The following is a 24410-nucleotide window of genomic DNA, read 5'->3' on the forward strand; positions in this document are numbered from 1 at the left end:
TGATGATGGTACTGACGTCGAATCGCGCGACTCCGTTGCGGCCGACGAAGAAGGTGGCGTGTCCTCGCTTGGGCCCCTGCCTCTGAGTGGTCCACGACCAGTAGTAGCCGCCGAAGATGGGCCGCTCGGCGGTGATGGTGTGGTACGTTGTCAGGCTGACATCGAACAGGTTGCGGTCTGCAAAGGCGCGAAACGAGGTGCAAGATGTGGTATTGTTAATTTTCTTATGGTCATTTTTCTTTTCAAGATCGATGGTCATTTTTCTTTTCAAGATCGGCCAGCACTTCTCTACAATACATGTATTGCGCATAAAAGGAGAGAGAGAAGGAGGGGGGAGGGAGATAGCCGCACACCGAGTTTGTAAACAGTCTTGGAGACCAGTCGACTTAAGAGAAATATGAAGCAACGATCTCATTACTTTCCGCGCCAGAAACGCGCATCGTCATGGCTATCTTTGTCTTTGAAAATAGTCTTGAGCCGAGCCAGTTCAATGCTAAAGAGTGTCGTTTGCTGGGCGAGGTGATGCATAGTAAAGGTATGACCACTATGATGGTTCCAGCAAGCTGATAAGACGCAGGACTTTTGCGATGGGACTCTCTTCGAATCAAAACTCAGTTGTAAGTGCAGCGTTTGTCTGGCGTCCTCCTACTACAAGTGATACTGCCTTTCCACCTTGCTGAAACCGTCATAGCTTCAGTTGATAGCTATCCGTAGGGACAGTGCGGCTCCGACTACTGTCACGACACTTTTTGCATCCCACGCATGATCTGCACCGAGATGTGCAGCAGAATAAATATGGTATCACACTAATGCAAAGACTCACCTTCGTGGTGGATGTGAATGTGGACAGATTTGTTGGTTGCCGTGATCTCGTTCAACTTCTCAACGAGGTTGAAGTAGATCCTGTTCGAGGCATCGCCAGGCTGAAGCTGGGCGGACACCAGCAGAGGAGTGGACTCCGAGATGTCCCGCTGGATCTGGCCACTGAAGACAATGTCCTGAGATGGAAAAAAAAATTGCTTACAAACAATGGTTATATCAAATTTAAAAAATGTCATCCACCCGAGTGTAACACGAAGCTTACAAAGAAAACATGTTTTTATTCGCCTGGGTTGCCACACGGTGTAAGGTGGGAATGAATTTGCATATAAGCATGGAGGCCTGTTTCATACAGAAGGAAACAATTGTAGTTTCTCAGATAGAACACTTCGCAGCTGAAGAATCATGCATTTGTCCCGGTCCGGGGATCGACCCTGGGGCCAATACTTTGCCGGGGTGGTCGCTCTACCATCTGAACCTACAAGAAGGTTAGCAGAGAGGGCAGGGCGAGGACAAATTAGTCGATAACTCGAAGCGCACCAAAGCAGAAAACAATAGTTGGGTTCAAACGTAAAAGAAACAAAATTCTTCAGCATTAGGCTCGTGACTATAGATAACAAAACGTAGCTTCATTCAGGATGCATGGCTAAAAGAAATAAAGCTGGTGGCAAGAAAATTTGCTAGCGACTACCTCTGGACACCATGGTCAACGTTGAAGTAAACCTACGACTTCTCCGATTGTGTCTCTTATCTCGTTCTCTTCATCTTAAACGAAGAAAACAGACCAAACGTAACGCTGCGGCTATGTTTTTGTCACCTTCAAAGCAAATTTTTGTTCACACAAACATTTCTCTGTCTCTGCTCGATAGAGAAATGCTGCAGAGACAAGTATTTATTTTGTTAGCAACAAAGCCTGTCTATAATTATTAGTAATAGTTAGCAGCCTCTAGTTATTCCAAGTGGATTATTGCAGTGTTCTCAACTAAGAGCCATAGAAATTACCACCGGCACGCATATGATCTTCACAGCGGTCATACGTCGTTTGTAGTCTGTCCTCGCGCCAGCACCTCTGACGTTCTCGCTTTGTTCCTGTATCGGTCAGTTGTTGACTTGTGCGGCATCTTTCAGAAAGTTGCCGTCATGCCTCATTAATCAGTGTATCTTCCACATGCAGCGGTTTCGCATTTGCCCAAATGCGGTAGGGAAAATCGGAAAAAAAGTCAAATTTAACAATTAGTAGTGTATTTTGTCTTACTTTGCCATTGTAAACAAGGTGTTTATGTTTTCTCTTCTCCAACCTAAACTAACGCAGATGGGAATGAGAGACTATTTTCAGGAGTGCTCTGCTCTAACTTGTGTGTGCGCTTTGCCTCCGTAGCTTATTCTTCACTGCTATAAAAACATCCCACGAGTATAGTTACCCTAAAGCACTCTGGAGGGCATGCCTCCGATTCTATTACATATGATGGGCAGTCACACAACAAAAAACATCCGATTTCACTCGCCACTCACCTTAGAGAATGTGGGGTGCCTGAGGATCGCCGTGGCCTCCCAGCCGTTCTGGATCCTGTTGTGCCTGTAGGTCATCTCGAGGGCGCGGTCCGGCATCATGACGGCATTCAGCAGAACCTTGGTCGACAGCTCCAGGGAGTCGGGCGTGTGCGTGTAACGGTTGTGCACGTCGATCTCGCGCCTCAGGTAGAGGATCTTGAGCAGCGAGTTGTAGGCGTGCTCGCCGTCGGCCCTGCTCTTGAGATCGTAGCCGAGCTTGATGTCGTCCAGCGTCCAGATGAACTTGCTCTTGATGGTGTCCTTGGAGATGAGGTACAGGAAGTCGAACGTGGTCTTGATGTTGGCCTTTGGTTCGATGGTGACGATCAGCTTCTCGTGTTCCCTGTGCCAGTCATTCTTCTCGATTGTGATCGAGGCCCAGTCTTCGGGCCTCTCGTGAGGCTGGTACTTGATTGTGGTGATGCGCACGTCGTTTTGCTTCATGGTGTCGATAATGAAAGTGATGAGAGGGTTTGCATGACCGGCGGTCAGGGAGTAGATCCGATGTTCTGGTGCAGGAATCTTCCTCCCCACTTGGATGAACTGTCGCTGGATCTTCGTGCCGGACAGGTCGAGCCTGCCCGTGAATTCGCTAGGCTGGTCGTTCAGGACCAGCGACGCAACGATCACCTCCGTGCCTGCTTCGATGAGCTTCAGCTCGAAGGCCCCATTGAGAGGTGAGCTTGAGCGGCTGGAAACAACGGCTTCGATGTCTACCGTGGCAGATGATTTGAGTGAGATCCGGCCATCGAAGTTGTGTGGAGACAGGGTGCGGACATTGCCAGCAAGGTTGAAGTGGACGCGGTCGTTGACTTCGGCCAAGAGCTGACCTTCCATGGTAGCGTGGTCGTGGATGATCCTGAAATAGTTCGTGCAAACAATAAAACTCAACCTTTATTCTTCCTCTGTATAGAATACAAAAAGAGGGATCCGTGAGAAAAGAAAAAAGATACTGCCCGCCACAAGCTTGACTAGTTCACGGCCATCTTAAATATACATCATATCGATGGCAGCCTACAAAATTTCATTTTGTTTAATTTATTTCTTTACGCAAACTCATATTTCATTTCTAAGTAAAATGAAGCAGTCGGAGGCGTACTGCTTTGTACTCCATTTAAACCTACCTACAAAAAAAGCTTTATACAATATATCGTGTCGCCTTCTCAGGACAATCGAACACTTTTTATCGCAATCATAGATCAATGATCAAAGCTAATTAATATCACAGCCTGGTGCAACACCTCAAGAAATAGATAACACAACAGTATCTTATTTATGTATATATGGCAGAGTAACCTACAAGCACGCGTAAAAACGTAAAAAAGGAAAATTTTTAAAAGGGATTGAGGCAGAGTAAGAAACGCATGGATGATAATCCCTTTCAGAACATCTTTGAAACCTCAATTGCGAATTACCATCACAAGAAAATCGAGAAGCAACGAAACCAACAGGAAGTGAGTGAAACAAAGAGAACGAATGCAGCTCCTGCTGTAAAAATCAACAGAAACGGGAGGACTTACATGTAATCGTGGGTGTGTTTTCGCTGCCCGCTAAACGCAGAAAGAGGCACCAAATGTGCACAATGCCAGAAACGTAGACCGCATGTGACCCCAGTTTATATAAGAATGAGGGCGAACTGCTTCAAGACAGCACATAACCATATTTTTTATCGCTATGTGAACTGCCATTCTTGTGTGAAAACAAAACCGTGAGAAGAGTGCGTCAACAAGAATGTGCAGCCCGTCTAAGGCTGAAGTCGGAACGCAAAGTTGGACATGTAACGCGTACATTTCAGCATTATGGCATGACCCCCTATGGAGCAATAAACATGCTTATAGCATCCCTACACCACTACCGATTATGCCATCATCGCTCTCCAGTTTCGTTGATGCTGCCAGTGGCTTTCCATAAACAGTATAACCGGCATGCAAGACTAACTACCTTCACAACTTGCACTTCAGGCTGTGAAATACCATTGAATTTCGAATGTTTTTCATTTCACTTCAATGCATTTGATAAGGGTGAAGGTTCGGCCTTGGTGGTGTGAGATTTTGGTCAGCTTATAGTGAAAAAGCCCCGAAGACGAACAGGATAGACACATTTACTGCAAATCACTTCTGTGAATGCCTGCAAGGTAGAGGAAGATGCATGAAAGGGCAGAACCGTCATCCACCTGACTGCAGCGGGAAGCTACAAAGGAAACCCATATGCGTCTCTCAAAAAGAATGCTTCCCCGTCGAAGAAAAATTCGTCCTGATCAAGGAACCAAACCTGAGACCAATACCGTTTTGGTAGTGTTCGCTTTCTATGCGAGCTAACCAGGAAGAGAGCAGGTCGCCAAGCGAGGTTTGAATTAATCGACAACTCGGAGCGCAGGGATGTTGAATGTAGCAAATTAATCAGCTGTGTCCTTCATGGCTGTTTTTTTTTTGTCGTTGTGTGCTGTAAGCCATACGAAAACGTCAGCTGTACTCTACACTCTCGATTGACAATGTCAATTGCTAAACTATTGCATCACTATCGCTTTCATTTTTACAAGAGAAGGTAACATACCTGAGACTCAGCTTGGCGTTACGGACATCCGCGTGTGGGGTCTCCAAAGTGAGCGTAGTTGTGAGTGCGGTGTTGCCAGTGAGCTCGTAGTTGAAGACTAACCGGTAAATACTACTCGAAGACGAGACGGCCTCGATGACAATGTTGGTCACTGCGGTAGAGTAATCGCCGGAAATCCTGAACTCTCCCGAGGCATAGTGCGGGAGAGGAGTGCGAATCTTCAAGTTTGTGTTGATGCGGTTGCCTCCCGACGAGTCTCTGAGCTCCAGGCCGTAGATCTCGTTCGCCGCGTGCTCGTACTGAATCTTGACAGAAATGGGCCTCTCTAAGCTGCGCGTAACGGTCAAGCGCTTCCCGTTGAGTTCAGGATAGATCGAGGTGGCGCTCAGGTCGAACTGCTGAACGGCGGAGTCTTGGTTCCGGTTGTACTCGATCCTGATCTGATCGGCTCCGCCCAGGGTGTAGCCGAACATGACGTTCGCCGACGTCTCGAGACGGGTGTACGACAGGGAGACCGTTCTCGGGATCAGGTCAGTGCCCCCGATGCCAAATTCGACGAAGTGAGGACCCCGAGCAATATCCATACTGTAGTTAACGCTAGCGGTGATGCTCAGGTCGTTGCAGTACTGGAATGTGGCGCCGTAATGGAATGCAGGACGCCTGTTCATCACGATCCTATTGCCGTTAGCGCTCAAGCGCATCTTCCTGTCGGGGTACCTGTCCGCGTCCCAGAGGAGCTCGGCCTGGACTTCCGTGCTCTCATTAGTGTCCTTGATCTGCGCCGTTGCCACGAAGGCGTTTATCATCGCGAATAGAGGTCTCAGCTCGGCGACGTAAATGGTGCTGTGGGCCTTGGTGGCCTTGGAGAGCTTGACCTCCAGCACGCTACTGTCAAAACGGAACTCCTTGAGCTTGGGCGTGTTCTGAATGGCGATGCTGAGGATGTTCCGGCCGTTGACCTCAGTCGAAGACGTGGCGTCCAGGGTGCCGCGCGCCGTCCTGATCTTGGTCCTGTGCACGGCCGGCATCCTCATGCCTGGGTAGCTGATCTTGTACTCGATGTCGTGCAGGCTGCTGTCGGCTCCCCGGCGGCTTATGATGACGTACTCGGTGGCGATGCTCTTGCCCTCGCGTCCCCACTCAATGTTGGTACGACCGACATACTGGTTGGGGTTTCGCTCTTCCAGCTGGTCCGAATACAGGAAGCGGAAGTGACGTGTTTCGACACGAGCATTCACGAGAAGTCGCGGCGGGGAGCGCTCAAGGTTGTGGTTCATCTCGATCTGCATCACCCGCTCGCCGTGGCTCTGGATCTCACCGTTGAAGGTGCCCTTGGAGACGTCCTGCAGGCACCGTTGACGGGAACCAATCCCGGAACAAAAAGAAGAGAAATTAGTGCTAGTAATGACAATCGGATTCTTTCAGCATACTAATATTCTACCACAAGATCACCGCCTCTGCCAGTCATTGGTCAACTTGCAGTGCTGTGGATATTCTTAAACACGCAGTTGTCTAAGACACACGCGCCATATAGAGCTTGTCTGACATTTGCGACTCTCCTACTGCCAGATCCAGGAAAGGGCTACACGTACATATCGACAGAATACACATGGGTAACACCAAAGAGCTTATACTGGCCTCTGTCATGTCAATCGGCTGGTCACGCAACAAGCAGTATTGCATACGTGGTACTTAAAGATGCCCTGTTTCTGTGCTCAGTGCCAAGGCACTCACTTGTGAAGAAGAGGCCGTATGGGTTATGACAAGGTGTGAGACATTTACTAGCAAAGTTTTACCTCCTCTACGGAACAGATTAGTTGCAGTTTAAAAGCACAGACTCTCGGACTACCGTCATTAATTTATTGCGCAAAACACGGCATAAACACAGAGCGTAGAACAGATAGAAGCAATGAGGACTGAATCTGATCCATTCGCCATCCCTTGCATCATTCTCTGTGTACAGTTATTAAAATCGGGATCTTTTTTTATTGCGATAAAGACTTGCCCTTAAGGCATAATTCTTGGTGCTCATATGTGTATTATATGTGTGCTGTGAGGCCTGTGTTGTGTATGAATTGAAGCAGTGTTTTGTGGAATCTGTTGTCATGTATCCAGCGGTCATAGCTGGTTGTCACATTGTAGCGGAGGCCGGCTTGCAGTAGGAGACGCGAGCGTTCCGATTTTAAACCTAAAATCGGGATTTTCGCATACATTTTCATACACCGCAGTGAGCCAATCGAAGCGTCCTTTCTTAAGGGTGTTGAGAATGATCATAGAAGCCAAGGGCAGCAACGGAGAAACCATTCACAAACTTCAAGCCAAAATTTATCACATGGTGCGATTGATCAAGATAATCACCAACAGGCAACGAGGGCACGAAAGAAGGAAGCCTCATGAGAATCATACAGGCGTTCGTCATAAGCCAGATCACGTATGTGAGGGAAAACCACAGATAATATGCCGCAGAAAAGAAGAAGCAAGATGGCCTCGTTAGGAACGTATACAAACAAGTGATTGGACTCCCGCTAAGCACGAGAATGGAGAAACTCCCAAAGCTGGGACCACTCAATATGCTAGAGGAGCTAAGAGAAGCGCAACGTATAGCACAATACGAACGCCTCTCCAAGACCACGGCAAGCAAACACATCCTTGATAAACTAGGCACCTGCTACCACACATGACATGGAGCCAAACGAGGCATACCTAAGGAAATAAGGGCCAAAGTCGCGGTACCCCCCCCTACCCAAGAATATGCGTCTTGTACACTACAAGGGCAGGAGAAGAAGCAGAGCAAAGACCATGGCGAAGAACTACGGAAGAGAAAAAGAAGCTGTCTTTGTACAAGCTGCACGTTACAAACACAAACATAGCTTTGTCACAGCAGTACTTAACCACAATAGACGATGCTGCACAAGCTTGGCTATAAACACGAGACGCATCGAAACGGTGGAGGAAGTGGCTATAGCGTTAGCCATAGCACAAACCAATGCATACTATATAATCAGCGACTCACGAGCGGCAGTACGCAACTTTGTCAATGGCCAGATTTCAGCTGAGGCACTAAGCACACTAAGAAAAGGCAAAACAGCAAGAGAAGGCAAATACGTCCAAATACTATGGATGCCAGCCCACACCCCCGACTCAACAGGAGAGGACAACCCTAACGTGGCAGCACACAACGTAGCTCGAGGACTCACTTCCTGAGCTGCGACAAATGAAGACCTCTCAACAGGGCCCTCCGAGGTATGGAAATGGGAAGACAGAATGACCAGGCTCAACAACATCGACAACTATTACAAGATGCAACGATGCACTTATGCACCACCCCATCCACAACTCAATAGATCACAAGCTGTCCAGTGGCGATGACTACAAACCAAATCATACAAGAATCCGATACTAATGCACGCTATTTATCCAGCAATGTACACAACAGATCGATTTAAAGTGTGTGCCACCACAGCCACGCTAGAACACATGCTACGGGAATGCCAGGAACGAATACACGATAATGGATGCGAGATCTCCACCGACAGCCACAACGCGCGATGGCAGGCCTCGCTGCTCAGCTCGAACCTGGCAGACCAACTCTGGGCAATCTAGCAGGCCAAGGAAGCCACTGGAAGCGAAGAACTCTTGGCCGTAAGTGCGGCGGGTGCCCCAGCCCACTGACCTGCCGGACGCAAATCATTCTGATTTGTAATAATGTTCTTTTCACTCACTCAATCTTCTTTTCGTAATTCCTTTTTGCAAGAGATTTAACTTCCATAAATGCCTATAAGCGTCCCTACTTGTAAATCCATGGGCTAAGTGTTGTATAAACAGTGATAAAGTGCATCAGATTGGGTGGGCAACGTTTGGATAGTCAGACCTACCTATGTTAGGTCCAACATGACGTGAGTTACGATGTTATCCTTGACGTGTTAGTTATAACGAGTTATAGAGGGACGTTAATCTACTAACCCGTTACAACTAACACCACAACAATGACACGACCGCCTTCTACAGGGAAATAGTCCACCAATTGAGACACTTTACCCCTGTTTATACAACTTTTATCCCACAGTGGGTTCCCATCTGTCGCCCCCCCCCCCCCCCCCCCTACCCATCTTGACTTTAGATTTCCATACCTGTAGGTCTAGCATGGCGTTGAAGAGTCCATTGAAGTCAATGTCCCACACAGGAGCGAAAACGACGAGTCGGCCCTCGCTGCTTGCCTTGTACCCGTGTCCGTATTCGCCGATCTGCTTGGAGATGGTCAACACGTGGATATGTCGCTGTTGATCGTCGAGGTTCTCGCCCCACCAGAGCTTGATGTCGTGCTCGTTGTGCTGGGCTCCAGGAGCCTTCTGGAAGTCGGTGGTCACCTGGAAGGTGACAAGAAGTTGTAAAAATTTGCGCGGCGTGATCTACCTACAGTTTAGCGATTGATTTTCTGGGATTGCTGGTAATACTTCACAAAATTTACAACACGCTACAGCCCGCAAAACAGATATATATATATATATATCGGGATTGGCTTTGGAGTATAGTGGGTGGGAAAGGCAGGGAGGTTAACACGACTTTGTCCAGTTGGCTACCCTATCTGATGCGAAGGGAAGGAGAAGGGGGAGTGAAAGAGAGAGAGACCATGTATAGTTCAGAAAAGGGCATGCTTAGTGAACCGTGTCGTCTGGTGTCGCCATTTTTGTTCATTACTTATTCGTCTAACAACAAGTTCTGCTACGGGGGTTCAGATTAATCACGTGCACTAGATGTGGCAAAATATTTCCGAAATATCGATGACTACGAAAACAGGACTCCCCGTTTCACATCTGTCACGCACAGCCATCACAAAATCTTGCGTAGATAGTCTCCCAATAGTTAACGACTGCTGTCCATGTGTTTAGTGTGTGGGTTCTGCACAAGCTAAAGGGAAAAGTCAAAAGGCAGACAAAGGCGCCTATTTTAGACATCCACAGATAGATAGCTTGCACAATACAAGTTTCTTTCTATAAGGGAGGTCTGGCTTGTAAGCAGTAAAGCACCAGTACAAAAGCATTTCACTCGTGCTCTAACCTGGCTGTACCGCGTCTCAAAAGGTGATCCTCTCTTGGCTCCCGTCCGCGTGTGACAATGCTCTACACGCTATGCATGCTTAGACATGACGTCATGCGTCCTCGTCACTGTTATCCGAACAACGACATACTAAACTTGGATAATTCCCTTGTTTACTCTACCCTCTCCGTCGATAATTTTACTCACTTACCCCCCTAACAACCCCCCCCCCCTCCAACTGCTGACCAAGCTTCCTCTTCATCTACTTCTTTTTTTTAATTTTAGTAAACAACCAATTGCAGTACTACACTCGATCAGAGCATATCGCAACATACCTTCCAGTTGTACTCGGGATACTCGCTGAACTGCATCTCGGCGTTAATCGCGCTCTTGGAGATGTGCTCGGTGCTCAGGTCCTTAGTTTTGGCGTTCAGCTTCACGGTTTGCTTCCGCTGTCCGCGCCGCTGGTACTCCAGCGTGGCGGCCGTCACGACGGTGCCCTCCTGGGGCTTGGTCGTGAGCGAGTTGAAGTTGATATCTACCAACGGCACAATAGTGGAGAGGTCCGCTTGCAGCTTCTTTTCGTCCACGGAAAGGGAAGCTGAGTGGAAGAAAAAAAAAAAGCGCCGTGATATTGGGAGCACCCACCAGTTCCAAGAATGAGTTCCAAAAAGAAAAAAAAAAAAACTTGTCCTGCGGGTTCCCAAAGGACATTACAACCTGAATTAAATTCGATTGAATTGATGTTTCATGCGCAGAGGTTCAGTTACTTAGATTTAGGTGCACGTTAAAGAATCCCAAGTGGTTAGAGCTAATCCCGAGCCCTGCAATGCGGCGTCACTCAATGCTGACTGTGCAGTTCCTATACATCGTTGAAATCCGCAGTTTAAACTAGAAGTTTCACTCTGCGTTAACCTCACTGCACTTATTCATTTCAATTCTCTCTCTCTCTCTCTATTCTTGCTGAACGTATGAAGGAGTTCCCCAAATATGAGCACAGGGTTAATTGGTGCTGCATTACAAAAATTCGCCAGCGTAGCAGACATGGTCAAACAAGAATATATATATATATATATATATATATATATATATATATATATATATATATATATATATAACGCACGCTGAATAACGTTTGAGCAACACTTCGCAGGTCTTCCTTGATTGACTTTAATTAATTTCTTTTTTCACACAAAGTTTTCAGTCGTAATCTGAATGCATGTTATCTTCCTTTTCCCTTTTGCTTTACAGGCAAATGAAAACAGTTGATTATTTCACTGCATATTTCTTCTTAAACTACCAAAACCGACGTTGAAACTCCTGTAATTTTCACTTGCTTTAGTTTATTCAGAATGTTTTTGTCGTTCTTTGTAAGACTCATTGACCTCGTCAAGCTGCTTGTAGAAAGCTTTAGCCTACATCGGCACGGAAAATGATTTTGACATCTGTGTCATCCTTTCGACTGTCTGTCCGTGTATGTTGCGGCAAGAAGCTTGTTTTTTTTGTTTTGTTTTTGTGTGTGTACGTGTGTGTGTGTGTACGTGTGTGTGTGTGTGTACGTGTGTGTGTGTGTACGTACGCGTGATGCAGAAGGAGACTTACCTCTCAAGTAGGCGGGCTTCTCGGCTGGCATGTTGGACTGGAGGTTTATGGAGAAGCCCGAGGGGCTTCCGTCGATCCTGCCCTGCACTATGACAGGCGCCGTCGCGGGGCAGCTCATCTCAAGCCTTGGCTCGAAGTACACGGAGTCGAGGCTGTCCCCGTAAGGCACGTCTAATTTGATGAAGTAGCGCCGGGTGTCGTCAACCTTTGCCTCCAGCATCGCGTGAGCTGGGCTGCTGTGCGTCTTCAGCGATGCTATGTGAGCGAAAGAAAGGGGGAAAAAAACATAACAAATGTAAGACTTACGGGTTATGCACTCGAGCCTCCTTGAAAGCAATTCGTTGTAGCCCGAAAAGGAAGCTTCGAGCTCGGCAACTACTCCGGCTATAATCATGCACACGCATGCTGTTTCGCGAGTCTGCAATGTACAAAGTTACAAAAGCGCTGTTGCTCTTGTGATGCGCCAGCCTATACAGGCAGGTGACATTTGCACGTGTGTTCGAACATCTGAACTTGGCTTCACTCATTTTGATCATCCCTTCCAGCGTCCACAAAATTCGCAAGTTTCTTTATCACCCATTTCCAGTTGGTTCTTTACACGTATACAGCTAACATATATGATACATGCCGCTGACAGGCAACGAGTCCCAGATGCCAGAGGTTACGATGTCAGCATTTGGTGCTCTTAACCTGCTTCTACAAGGTGATGTCAAAAAGTCGCATGAACCTGACAAAATTTCTCATGTATTCCTTAAACGATATGCGGCTCAGTTGTCTCCTCTCCTGCACTCCAAAAGAAGGTATTCGCCTTATAGTTGTAAACAGCCGAGCTTCCTGGTGACTGGTTGCGCGCGAACATTATTCCTGTCCATAAAAAAGGGAACAAATGATGACTGAGGCATACAGACCGATAATAAAAATTAATCAAAGTGCGGCATTTTACGTACCGAAACAACGACACGATTATGACGCGCGCCGTATTCGGGGGCTCCATATTAATTCTGACCACCCGGGGATCTTTGTCGCGCCCCCAATGCATGGTGCATGAGCGTTTTTTGCATTTCGGCTCAGTCGAAATGCGGCCGTGGCAGCGGGGTTTCAAACCCGCGTCCTTGAGCTTAGCAAGGCCATGCCAAAGCCACTACACCACCACAGCGGGTCTATATATTTAACTAGTACAGACCGATATCACGAACTAGCACATACTGGAAGTTAATGGAGCACATCACAAAAAATAGCCTCATGAGTTAAACGAGAAGGAAGGGGATTAACCGAGGGGCCCGATATTTTTATTAGTCATATTAAAAGAAGCCAACAAACACTGACACCAAGGACAACATGGGGGAAATTACTTGCGCTTAATAAATGAAATAAGGAAACGATAAATTAATGGAAATGAAAGTGGATGAAAAACAACTTGCTGCAGGTGAGGACCAATCCTACAACCTTCGCATTTCGCGTGCGATGCTCTGCCAATTGAGCTACCGCGGCGCCGTTTCCCCATCCAGTTTCTTGGGTATTTATGTTTCCTAGTAGAACCCTGGGAGTGTTAGCCAGCGCCACCACTCACAGACCTTGGCGGCAGACGTGGAACGTCCTTTCTGCCGCAGGCATCACGAGAACGTGACCTTTTGGGTGAGGGCGACTGGTCAATAAACCCACACATGCTAGCTGAAGGCATCAATGTTGCCGGATTCGAGACCCTCGTTATTTAATAAATGAGAAGGAAGGGGATTAATCGAGGGGCCAGATTTTGTTTTTAGTCATATCATAAGAAGGCAACAAACACTGACACCAATTGAGGACAACATAGGGGAAATTACTTGCACTTAATAAATGAAGTAAACGATAAATTAATAGAAATGAAAGTGGATGAAAAACAACTAATGAGTTAGTTAATCAGAAGATAACAACAACTTGCTTACTCTAACCAACACGGTTACTGAAGGGGCTTTCGAGCCCGACGCAACTCTTAGAAGTTACTCGTGACTGCTATAAACAGCTATAAATTCTCGACTTCAGACAGATGAAATATTTATATATTTCTCTGGCATTTGACTGGCGTCCTTCACTCGATACTCACAGAACAACTTGAATTATTTGGTGTTAATTCGAAAAATGTGTCATGGATTGCGGCTTATCTTTCTAATTGCATCGCAACACATCAGCGCTAATAATGCCAAATCTGACTGCGTCAAAGTGTTCCCTGGCGTTCCGCAGGGGCACGGTTAGTAAAGCGGAAGACCAAGTGAGGCTTTAACATCTTACTTTGAGAATTCCGTCAAACGGTGCAATAATTACGCTTGTATGTCGTGCGCCCTTTACTTGCACAGGCCTCAAGAGGCCTACAGTACATGTAAATAAACAAATAAATACAAATAATAAATAATTAACTTCATGTACAACTCCCGGAGACCTATTCCTTAAGAAACCTTCGCACTAAAATTTAGCATTGGTCCCATGAAAAGTGCACTGAGGGCTGCGAGAGCATCGTAATATCAAAAATGCCCAATGTTTCTTTGTCAGGCAACTATACTCTGCTTAACTAACTCCGTGCGGTTCATCGAAGGCAAGGGTGAGTTTGGGGTAACCTATTTTAATGAGATCGAAAATGCTGGCAACTATTGTGTGGCCGACTTCTCCACAAGAATAAGTTGTTCCGTCCTTGAAAAACGCCAATACGAGGCGATAATAAATACATACAATAAACCACATCTTGTGACCCTGAAGTGAAGCTATAATCCGTCTCACCGACTCCGCGCACTACAGCGATATAGCTATGGGCCTCGTCAGCAGGCGAGAAATAAAAACAAGAAGAAATGCTCCTCCTCCACTGTCATCCTGTAATCACCCTCCGTGCGATGCTGACCGAATGGAAGCCTGTCGAAGGAGTTATCGGCGCACATTGGGTGAGCTCCCTTACCATAGCCCCCGGTATTCTTTCAATGCCAGCCCAATGACCTAAGAACCAGTAGTCACCGAGAGGGCACCACTTTGCCAGTGGTTGATGAAGCAGAAGTCGAGGAACAACTCAGCACATCGTAATGGAATGGCAAGATGCACATCCCGGCAAGACCAGTACAGGAGACAACCACCGCCCTTAAATGTGCGGGATTCAAAGCGGATGGAAGCATTAACTGGTCAGCCAGTCGAGATCAGCAAGAGACCTGTAGAGTATTGGCAGGCAGGATGGGGGGGGGGGGGTGGCAGGAAAGTGATTGCCGGAGCTGGCGTAGCTACAGGCATAGGTAACTGCATACAATATAGAGATAGTGGTTTGAATGAAGGCAGAAAAGATCAAAAGATGCTGGACTGCGGTATATGCAGTTTAACCTGACTGAATCAAGCAGGCTAAGTGACTATTTTTCACTGCGCAGTTTCAAAGGGAATGCCAGTTTATGGTGTCGCGTCAACTATCTTTCATCACGCGTCACGCAGAAGCGGATGAGCGGGCACAGAACAGCAGCAGCGCTCAGCTTAGGTTGTCCATGCTATAGCAACAATAGGTATAATATGACTGGCAATGTTGCGGCGCAGCACTGGAGCACTGGCCCCCATGCATTGCAGAACGACCGTGGGCAGGAATTTAAAAACACGAGAGGCTTTGTTTGAATGCACAATCGGCTCTTCTTAACGATTGGCTGAGACAAGCCCAATCCTTCGCTTTATACTGTAGGCAGTCGTTGAGACGGAGTGTACACGTCAGTGAAGGTTCGTGTCACCCAAACAGCCTGCTACGTATTCCAGAGAGAAGTGCTCACCCAAAGTGCTCCACTAATCCTTCCGTAAGGCTCCCATTCAATCGGAGTCGTGTATAGAGCGATCAAAGGCAGACAATGGGAGGAGGCCTTGTTCTGACTGGCTGAACGCGAACTGCAGTTTTCACTACAGCGCACGGAGATGGCGATATTGAATATGTGATCTCGGCTATCGTCGGAATCGTGGAACCGGCAGGAAGGTTGTCGTACTTACTCGACACTTCAATCTTCTTCATCGGGCAGTGGTACAGGAAATGCATGGTGTTCTCGCCATTGAATGGTTTGTTGATGGCGAGCTCGATGAGGTGCTTGCGCTGGATTGCGGAGCCGGGGGTGTCGAAGATGAACTGGTAGAATAGGTTAGGGCTCTGCGGAACACAATGAGGACAATAAAAAAAGATGCATCAGGGTAGATTCTCTAAAATGTTGAGAAATAGGCTTCGCACATGAATGAGGGAATGTGAAGGAATAATAGCAGGTGAGTTAACTAGATGCATGTAGGGTTTGCTCCCCACACTGTGGGAAAGGGATACATATGGAGGAAAAAGTCACAGTTTCGCCCGAAAAGTGAAGCATCGATTGCGATAGCAAATTAGTGGACAGCTAGCTATACGAAGTAAGGATAATACTTTTATTGGTCATATCAACTTCTAAATATAGGCACACTAACTAAATTAACAAGCATGGTGTCCCGCGCGCATTTGCAAATATGAACACATCTCACTCGATGACTGCGGAAACTCGCTGTCAAAACGCTGGAGTGAGGAAGTGCGGCAGCAGCAGCGAGCGAATTTACCTTCGTGCTGCGTCTCGCATCAACGCGAACTAAGCCGCGAAAACACAGTGCGCAGCAGACTCTGTCCCCGTCGCGGATGACTTTAAAAAAGTTGCAGCGGCCTGGGAGGGCCGCCTGGGCCATCCGGATTAGAACGTGTCCCCCCCTCGCAACCCTCGCCACAGATCCTTGTGCATGACAGTAGACAGCGTGCTTCCTCCCTGCTTCCCTCGCTTGCGTGCGCAAGACTGAGCCGCGATCGCCGGCTCACCCTCGCACGGTTCCACTTGCACATACAGGACACGACGCGCGGCGACAATTTTATCACCCTTGGACTTTATACGGAACCTGGCATCGGCGGCGACAGCAGAAATGCAACTGGGGTGTCCATGTAATAGCTATCACAATAAAAAAAACTAAATAAAAAAATTCACAAAGCACTATAGTTGGGCCAGCACGTGATGATGCCCACCAAGTCTGTCGCAGAGACATAATGACTTGAGGTACTGAAGTAACGCTCACATTGCTTTCTGTGCCAGCGACGCACACAGCTGTGGTACAAGGACTTTTGTTTCCGAAAACGATCTTGAGTCGAGCCAGTTTAATGCTGTACGGATAGGTTCACGCTAGACGTCTTAAGGGGGGACGCGGGTTTTAGATCGCGAAAAATGGCCAGAAAACCGATTTTTTGAAAATCACATTTTCAGTTTCTATAACCCTTTTTCTGTGTGATACCCAAATATCATCCCTGTAAACCACCTAGAAGTGCTCTAAAAAATTCGTTTCATTAGCCAAGATGGCGAAAAATCTCGCGGAAATCAAGAAATAACAGCGTTTTTCACGCCACAATATCTCCGGAACGGCGCGACCGAGCGCCGCCATCTTTGTCTCGTTGGAAAGCGCATTTCTCCGTCTTCAAATTTGCCGCTTCAGCGATCTCCTCCATACAGAAACAAGCGCACAAAAAGCAAATGATTGAAGGTCGTGCCGGAGTCTGCGATTGGCCGCGCCCGCCACGTAACTCCAGCGCGGTTCGCCATTGGTCCGGCGCTCGCGTCGTCTGCTCGGCTCTTTGTACCTCGCGAGTTTGGAGTCTCCACTCGCCGTAATCTCGACGTGTCAAAACGGGCGCTACGCGGACATCGCAGTAGCGTGGCCTATCCCTACGCTTGTGGACGTTTCAGACTCGCGGCTAAGCATTTCGAGCGTCGGCAACGCGGACTTCGCGACCAAGATTCACGCGCGGAATCCTCGGACATGCGGCTAAGCCTTTCAGCACTCGGTGTTTCGAATTCGTGACAAATTCGTATCGCGCACGCAATCCTCGGAAACGCGGCTAAACATTTCGCGCATAGGGAGCCTCCGACTCGGCGATCATGCACATCGCGCGCGGACTTCTCGGACCGTCACCTAATCATTTCGTGCATCGGCGCCTCCGACTGTGCGAACCAGCGCATCGAGTGTCGACTCCTCGAGCCCGCGGCTAGGAATTTCGCGCGTCGGCACGTAGGACTGCGCGAATGAGCGCGTCGAGTGTCGACTCCTCGAGCCCGCGACTAGGCATTTCGCGCGTCGGCAATTCGGACTGCACGAATAAGCGCATCGAGGGTCGAGTCCTCGAGCCCGCGACTAGGCATTTCGCGCGTCGGCACCTTGAACTGCGCAACTAAGCACATCGCGCGTCGGCTCCTTGTATCTGCAGCTATGCATTTCGCACATCGGCACTTCGGACTCGCAACCAAGCACATTGCGCATTCACTCTATTATCATATTGTCACGATAGCTCGTAACAATATCTATCATACCACCCCTTCATAAAGAGAACCTCATCATGAGCTCTGTTCACTAGGCCCCTTGGGCTGGTACACACCTGGCTGCAGAAGTGATCGAGGCATCATACAAAAGTAAAATTCTGGAAAGCACCTAGCAGCTGCATATCTATCACTGACTCTCTGATCCTAAGTTCCACATCCACTGTCAGGTGAAGATGACTTGGAAGGCTACTTACACTCGGAGCCTTCATTCAGTAACATGGTCAATTCTACCAAATGAAAAAAAAAAAGTGCCTCACTGATTGTAATGGAGACTGCTATCAATCAGGCAGCCTGCATGTACAACACTGGAACTATATTCATGCCCATACAGAGTTCTACACTTCGGTTTGAAACCCAGGCACCATGCTCTTTGTAGAGCGTGGTGCCTAATAAAGTTTCTTGTGCTAGTTCAGTGGCCAGTGTGCTATTATTGTGAGAGTGTGCAGTCACACATTTAGTATGGCCATTCTTACAAAACACAGCTTCAAAATGGTGCCATTTGTATTGCTGTAGATTCACTTCAGCAAAAGCTACATTTGTTTGAAACTTCAAATGCGTTTATTTCAGTTCGATGTTTTTGCACACTGTACTCCGCCTTACGGGTGTTTTTTCTGGGTTGTTTTTGGCCAAAAATGACAAGGGTGGTATCATTTTATTCGTATTGAAATGATCTGGGGGGTGATGCTATTTTTATTACTCTTGCGCCGTCATGAAAATTACATTCAGGTATAGTAATCACTGCTAATTAGAAAAAAAATTTCATAATAAATGCAAGATTGTTTTCTTGTCCGCAAAATGCTTCCAAATGAATAAAAATAGCATCACCCCCTACAGTAGGTCTTTAGCAATGGTGTCATGCATTTAGTTTTTCGTTTAGCAAGACGGAATCATCAAAAAGCCCCGTAGCGAGTTTGAAATTAATTTGACTTCAGACCTCAATATTTTTTTAACTGCTACAGCTATCAGAAATCTAATTACAGATCTGAAATCAGCACGAAAAATTACCCCATACAGTGGAGTTTATTAAAGATTCACCCAAAAATAAGAAAAAAACTTTTAGGACCCACCTCCCCCCTTAACCGAGGAGAAATGCATAAATGGCATACGATAGCTTTCTTTTGCTGCCGCAACAGATGAGAAATACGCCTTGAAATGAGATCAAACGCGTTCTGTAACATGCATTCACAAAGCACGAAAGCTCATCGATCCTTGTGCAACTCTCGTGCAGCATAACGCATCAGCTTTCTCACTGCCTTATCATTCAATATTAAACCGCTGAACTCTGCATAAAACTCCTCTTCCAATATACGACTTATTCAGAGCTTTCTCCCCACTTCCCTTTCTTTTAACCACTTGCCACAACCACCACGGCGATCTCTCCTCTCCCACCAATTCGCTCCACCCTCTCTGACTGCCGCCTTCACGTTACACCTGACGTCACTGCGCTCCTTCTACCTGTCCAGGATACCCCTGCCTACTTTCTTTCTCGGTGCTCAAAACCCACTGACTTCTCGAATATGGGACCCATCGAGTAGCTTGATAAACGTGAATGGATAAGACAATGACCAGAGAGAGAGAAGGAAAAGGTCATAGGTTTGCTGTCCTAAACTGTGTAAAGTAATCGATTTGTTAAAGCTAAACGGCAACACGGAAATGTGTGTTCTGGGCACTACTCACTGCTCGCCTTTGTTAGCAGAGTTGAAGATACGCTTCCTAACTAACAAAAAAAAAGTAAGTGTTTCACTGACTGTTAACTGACTTCGGGATAACTCCATATAAAATATCTCTCTTTTTATTATTGTCACAGTGCGAGCAGAGAGCTGGTAGCGCGGAAATGCAAAACGTGTGAAAGCAGTTCGCCTCGACTTTTTGTAATCTTTGTTCTTCACTCTTTCTGATTCTATTACATTGCTTAAGAAAGAAAGCGGCACTTTGCCCCAGTCACATGAAGTCTCCTCGGTATTCGAACCGTTTAGCACGAATGAGTTCAGAGAATAAGAGTGCACGACTGATGAGCTCAAGAACCTCACCGAAGTGTCCATGGGGTACTTCATCTTGATCTCGTATCCTTCCATGGCGAGGTCGTTCTTCTGCAGGATGATGCTGAAGTCGAAGGGGAGGTTGAGTCCGCGGTAATTGATGAATGGCTTTGGCACCTTGCCCTTTGTGCAGATGCTCAAGCCCAGAGCCTTGGACAGAGTCTGGGTGCAGCCGTTGAACTCCTTGACAGACGGAGCCATCAGGGGCGTTTCCGTCTCGGCCTCCACGGAGTAGATCTCGGTCCTGGAAAGAATGGGTTTGATGCACCTCTTCATGACGATGGGTTTGATGCCCCCCAACACTTCCTTCCATAAATCAAACATCACTGCGTGCTATTCCCTACCCCAATATTTACCGCGTCTGTTTCACAGCGTTGAGTATGCTGTCCCACATATTAATGAGAGGTCAATGAACCGCGCCAACAATACGAATGCCCTGAGCACTGTGGGCCAAACGTTTCGGGCCATCATCTTAGCTGTGGCTGCACCACACATTTTGAGCAGACTAGTCACTGAACATAAGACACATGCCGGCATGGGATGCTTGATGTTCTAGCCACGTGCAAGAAGGGGTGGCGCATGCGTCAGGGCACCCTCAGTTACCTTACTTAATTGGAAAAGAGGTTGATTACCTTGCGCTGTATGTGCAAGCATTGAATAACAAAACTCTGACTGTTCGCAGAGAGTTACGTTCTTCTTCCGCTCACTAGGGCAGGTAGATAAGTTCAGTCACGATTGCAGTAAATTTCATCTGTCCGCCTGCAGTGTATTCGCATAGTAGCTCTCCGTTCATGTTTAAGTTAAGCTAAACCTACTCAGCTGAAAACCGTGCAAATTCGATGCAGTAGCGAGCGAAAAGGATTAATTAACATGCTTACGACTAACACTGCACCCACACTTGTGTCAATATCTTCGTAGATATAATCTCATTCAAGAGCAGCGAAGGTTACGATCAGTTGCACGTGCCCAGCAGGCCACTATTTTAACACAATCATCGGACATGACATGCGAAGGTGCTTCACTCACTTCATGTTAAGAATCTCCTGCTTGTCGTTGCGAATGTTGTACTTGAAGTTCATTTCTCCGGTAGGCTTGATCTCGATCTTGCCGTCAAGCGCGGTGGAAGTGTGCATGGTAGACGAGACTCGAATGCCGCGCTTGGCGACGCCGGCGTCAATTGACATCAGGCCGCTCATGTCGATTGAAGCACTGCAAGAGGCGAACATTAATGTGCATATTTCACAATCCTGCCGATTCGCATAAGTATATGGAAATGTTGAAAGCATTCAGCCGTCTGAAAGACGCTGAGATTGATGTGAGGAGTTGAATGCAATGACCACGTTTGGAAACACAACATTCGACTGGGTTGTTCTGATAAAAATGAAGAATTGTAACGTCCAGACGGTTCAAGGGCCGCCCCTGCCCGACGTGTAATCCCCAGACCCAACCCGTAACCTTGGCCTGTGACCCAGAACTTGAAGACCTTGTGTAAGTGTCCAAAGTTCTGGCTGGTGCAAAGGCCACCGCAACCCGGTTCTTAACCCCAGTCCAAACCCGTAGCCTGCTCCTGTGGTCCTGGAGCCCAGCACTTGAATCCCCTCTGAAGTGCCCAAGGTGCTACATTGAACGTCGGCCCAGCAATGACCTTACTGTCAGTGCTATACTTGCGAAGGGAGACAAAAAAAAAAAAAAAAGGCCTACAAAGCTCATTCGTGTTCATTCCGGTGATGTCGCGATACCAGAGGCTCGGCTGAAGTAAAACGGATGCCGAATAGATTCTAAAAGGAAAGGCGGGCATGCATTACACCATTAGAGGTTCTTCACCTTGGCTTGATGAAACCCTCGATCAGCATATCTCCAGGAGCGTTGGCAAGGTTTATCTGGCCATCGGTCTTGAGACCACCTGTGACGGTTGCCTTCAGGTCAATTCTGAAGGGGAAGCCAGTGACCGTGGGCACAGTCACTGTGGTGTCGACGAGCATGGCGCTGCGGGCGATGTCGTTCTGTTTCTTGCTCATGATCTGTGCAAAGAGCAAATAAATAAAACCGCGAGCGCCACACATAATCTCATTGGCACTGGAGCCACACATCATACACATCTTGAAGATTGCTTCCCAATAAGTGGGGACATAGAACCACTGGCGTTTTACCGCAGGTTGCATTTAAAAACACATGCACTTAGCTTATACTGCATGTACATTGAGAGGATGAATCAACTTTCGAAGTCTTAATGTTCGAGGGTGAAAAATTACCTGAATAGCTCAAGGTACAGCCATTTTGCAAGTGTCATGCTGGGTTTCAATGTGAAGCTTCAGCATGCTAAATTTCAATGATCAAAGGCGCAACTAACTTTCCCCGGTCAGCCAATACAGAACATTACCTTATCTAAGCGCCCGTGGTACAATCCTCTTTAAATGTTTACTATGTAAAAGAAGAAAATGCAAACAAGTAGGGTATATGATGCAATCCGCTGTTGAACATCACTGAGCTTCAATAAATCACATTCAACAAAGACAGTTTCAACATAGAATGCAATGTGATGCCATGAAAGAAATTATATTCTGCAACTCGAAGAACACCAAGCCAAAGATTGGTTCCATTTTTCATATGGCGAGATGGGGACGGTTGTAAGTCAGGAAAATCATTGCATTTTTAAGATACCAGGAAAGATGTAACGTATCGATGGCAAAATCTGATAAACTAAGTGAAACCAACCTGGTCAAGCCAGCTGTTCGTTTGTACACCATTGGCAAAGTTTGCAATGTCGTCCATGGTGGGAAGTTCGAGCCAGGAGAGCTCGTTGCCAAACATGCGGAAGTAGAGGGAACCGCTCGGTTGGTTTGCCTTCACGATGTTCACCTGCAACAATTCAGTAGAAGTCAAAACAAGAAAGGATCATACAATAATGCGCCTTAGTGATATTTTGTCCCATTCAGTAGGTGTTTTCATGGTGTTCAGTGTTCTTCCCGCGTGAATAATAGACTCGGACGGCTTTGTTTGTACATTGTAGGATCAAACGATAGAGTGATGCAGCGTATTGTATTATACCAGTGTCGCCCAGTCACTTTAGATTGCAATCAGACCCAATCTGGCTTGAGCGCGAGCTGGATCAAGTACTGCTGCATGGTAACTTTTAATCGTGATCTTGCTTGATCCGAATCTAGATAATCGCCATCCATGCATCACGATCGAGGCTCTAGATCGCTATCGTAGGCTGACGACCATTTAGTGCTGAGAGCAGCAGACAATCAGCAGATGATAGCCTTACCCACAATGACAAATGAAATAATAATTCATTAAAAAAAAGAAGAGAGATCACAATTTTTACAGCATATTTGACAAGTGCTTTAGATCCACATTATTGCGCTAGAGCTCACCCATACTATACTTACATTGTAGTTAGACCGCGTAGAAGCGAGCACTGTTGATTGCGATCAAGAAATTCGATACGGATCGGGCACAAATGCAATCAAAAGTGACCATGTGACACCAGTATTAGAGTGTTCTATGTATATTTCGACGCATTCTAGCTTTTGTATTTAGGCACAACGTTTGGTTTGCTGCTGATTAACATAACTTGGAATTATCAGTCTGATCTAACTGAGGGCGTTTCTTTATGCATAATATAAACAAGTCAGGGGCATGTGCATATTTACAATTACAGCAAGAAGGGCAAGAAAATGCGCATAGAAGGATAATATTTCTTTTTGCGGGCAAAGCCAGTCTGTAATCATACAAGTTCTCATAACTGGTCGCTGATGCCAAATTGACATATTTTACACAATTCACTCGCAAACTTAAACCCAAAACCAAGTGATATCAAACCGTAACGTAAACAGAAGTAATTTATTTTTCAACATTGATGTTTGGAGCTGTTTGAAAGAGGCCCACCTTGTCGTCGAAGATGTCGACCCTGGTATTCTTAGCCGAGGCAGCGCGGCGAGATCGGCTCAGCTTGTCTCCAAGGCGGTTCCAGAAGGAATCGACTTCGTTGGTCCTTCTCAGTTGCGATTTGGGAGCAAGGAGGCTTTCCAGCATGTGGTCGTATCCCTCTGCGCGACCACCAACCTGAAAGACATTGGCGTGGACGACCACATCAACACGCTCAACATATGATGGAAAGAAATAAGTGCACACCATACGTAACAGTGAAGAAAGGCCCAACCACGGACAAATGCAATGTCGTATTCACCGATATGCCACATTGAAATACCGCTGTTTACGAAAATAAATTATCTTTCCACATTTCTTCGCTTATGTGTCTACTCTAAGGAATCACCTGGGCAATACCTTCAATGGGCAGTTCACTGCAATATTCAATAAAATTTCACGTTGTACGAAACCAAATTAGCCATCGACACTTCTTCGTATCTGAGTCGAAAAATACGTGAGTAAAACATCAAATGAATGTCATAACCCCGCGTTCATGAAACCCTTTACCAATACCGAAGTTAAATCCTAC

At 46.8% G+C, this 24410-nt stretch overlaps 1 protein-coding gene across 1 annotated transcript in view; it reads right to left on the minus strand.

Annotated features, from left to right (window-relative positions):
• Window positions 1-24410, minus strand: part of LOC126517999 (apolipophorins-like) — a 76627-nt gene that overhangs the window by 20672 nt on the left and 31545 nt on the right. The window contains exons 13-25 of the mRNA XM_050167839.3: window positions 23840-24016; window positions 22664-22807; window positions 21773-21969; window positions 20975-21157; window positions 19940-20192; window positions 15535-15688; window positions 11563-11817; window positions 10296-10561; window positions 9054-9290; window positions 4924-6266; window positions 2332-3229; window positions 824-998; window positions 17-177 (exon numbers count right to left, since the gene is read on the minus strand). Of these exons, the coding sequence (XP_050023796.1) occupies window positions 17-177; window positions 824-998; window positions 2332-3229; window positions 4924-6266; window positions 9054-9290; window positions 10296-10561; window positions 11563-11817; window positions 15535-15688; window positions 19940-20192; window positions 20975-21157; window positions 21773-21969; window positions 22664-22807; window positions 23840-24016 (4443 nt within the window). The remainder of the gene's footprint in view (window positions 1-16; window positions 178-823; window positions 999-2331; window positions 3230-4923; window positions 6267-9053; window positions 9291-10295; window positions 10562-11562; window positions 11818-15534; window positions 15689-19939; window positions 20193-20974; window positions 21158-21772; window positions 21970-22663; window positions 22808-23839; window positions 24017-24410) is intronic.

Source organism: Dermacentor andersoni, chromosome 11 (assembly GCF_023375885.2).
Source record: "Dermacentor andersoni chromosome 11, qqDerAnde1_hic_scaffold, whole genome shotgun sequence".
Taxonomy (NCBI): domain Eukaryota; kingdom Metazoa; phylum Arthropoda; class Arachnida; order Ixodida; family Ixodidae; genus Dermacentor; species Dermacentor andersoni.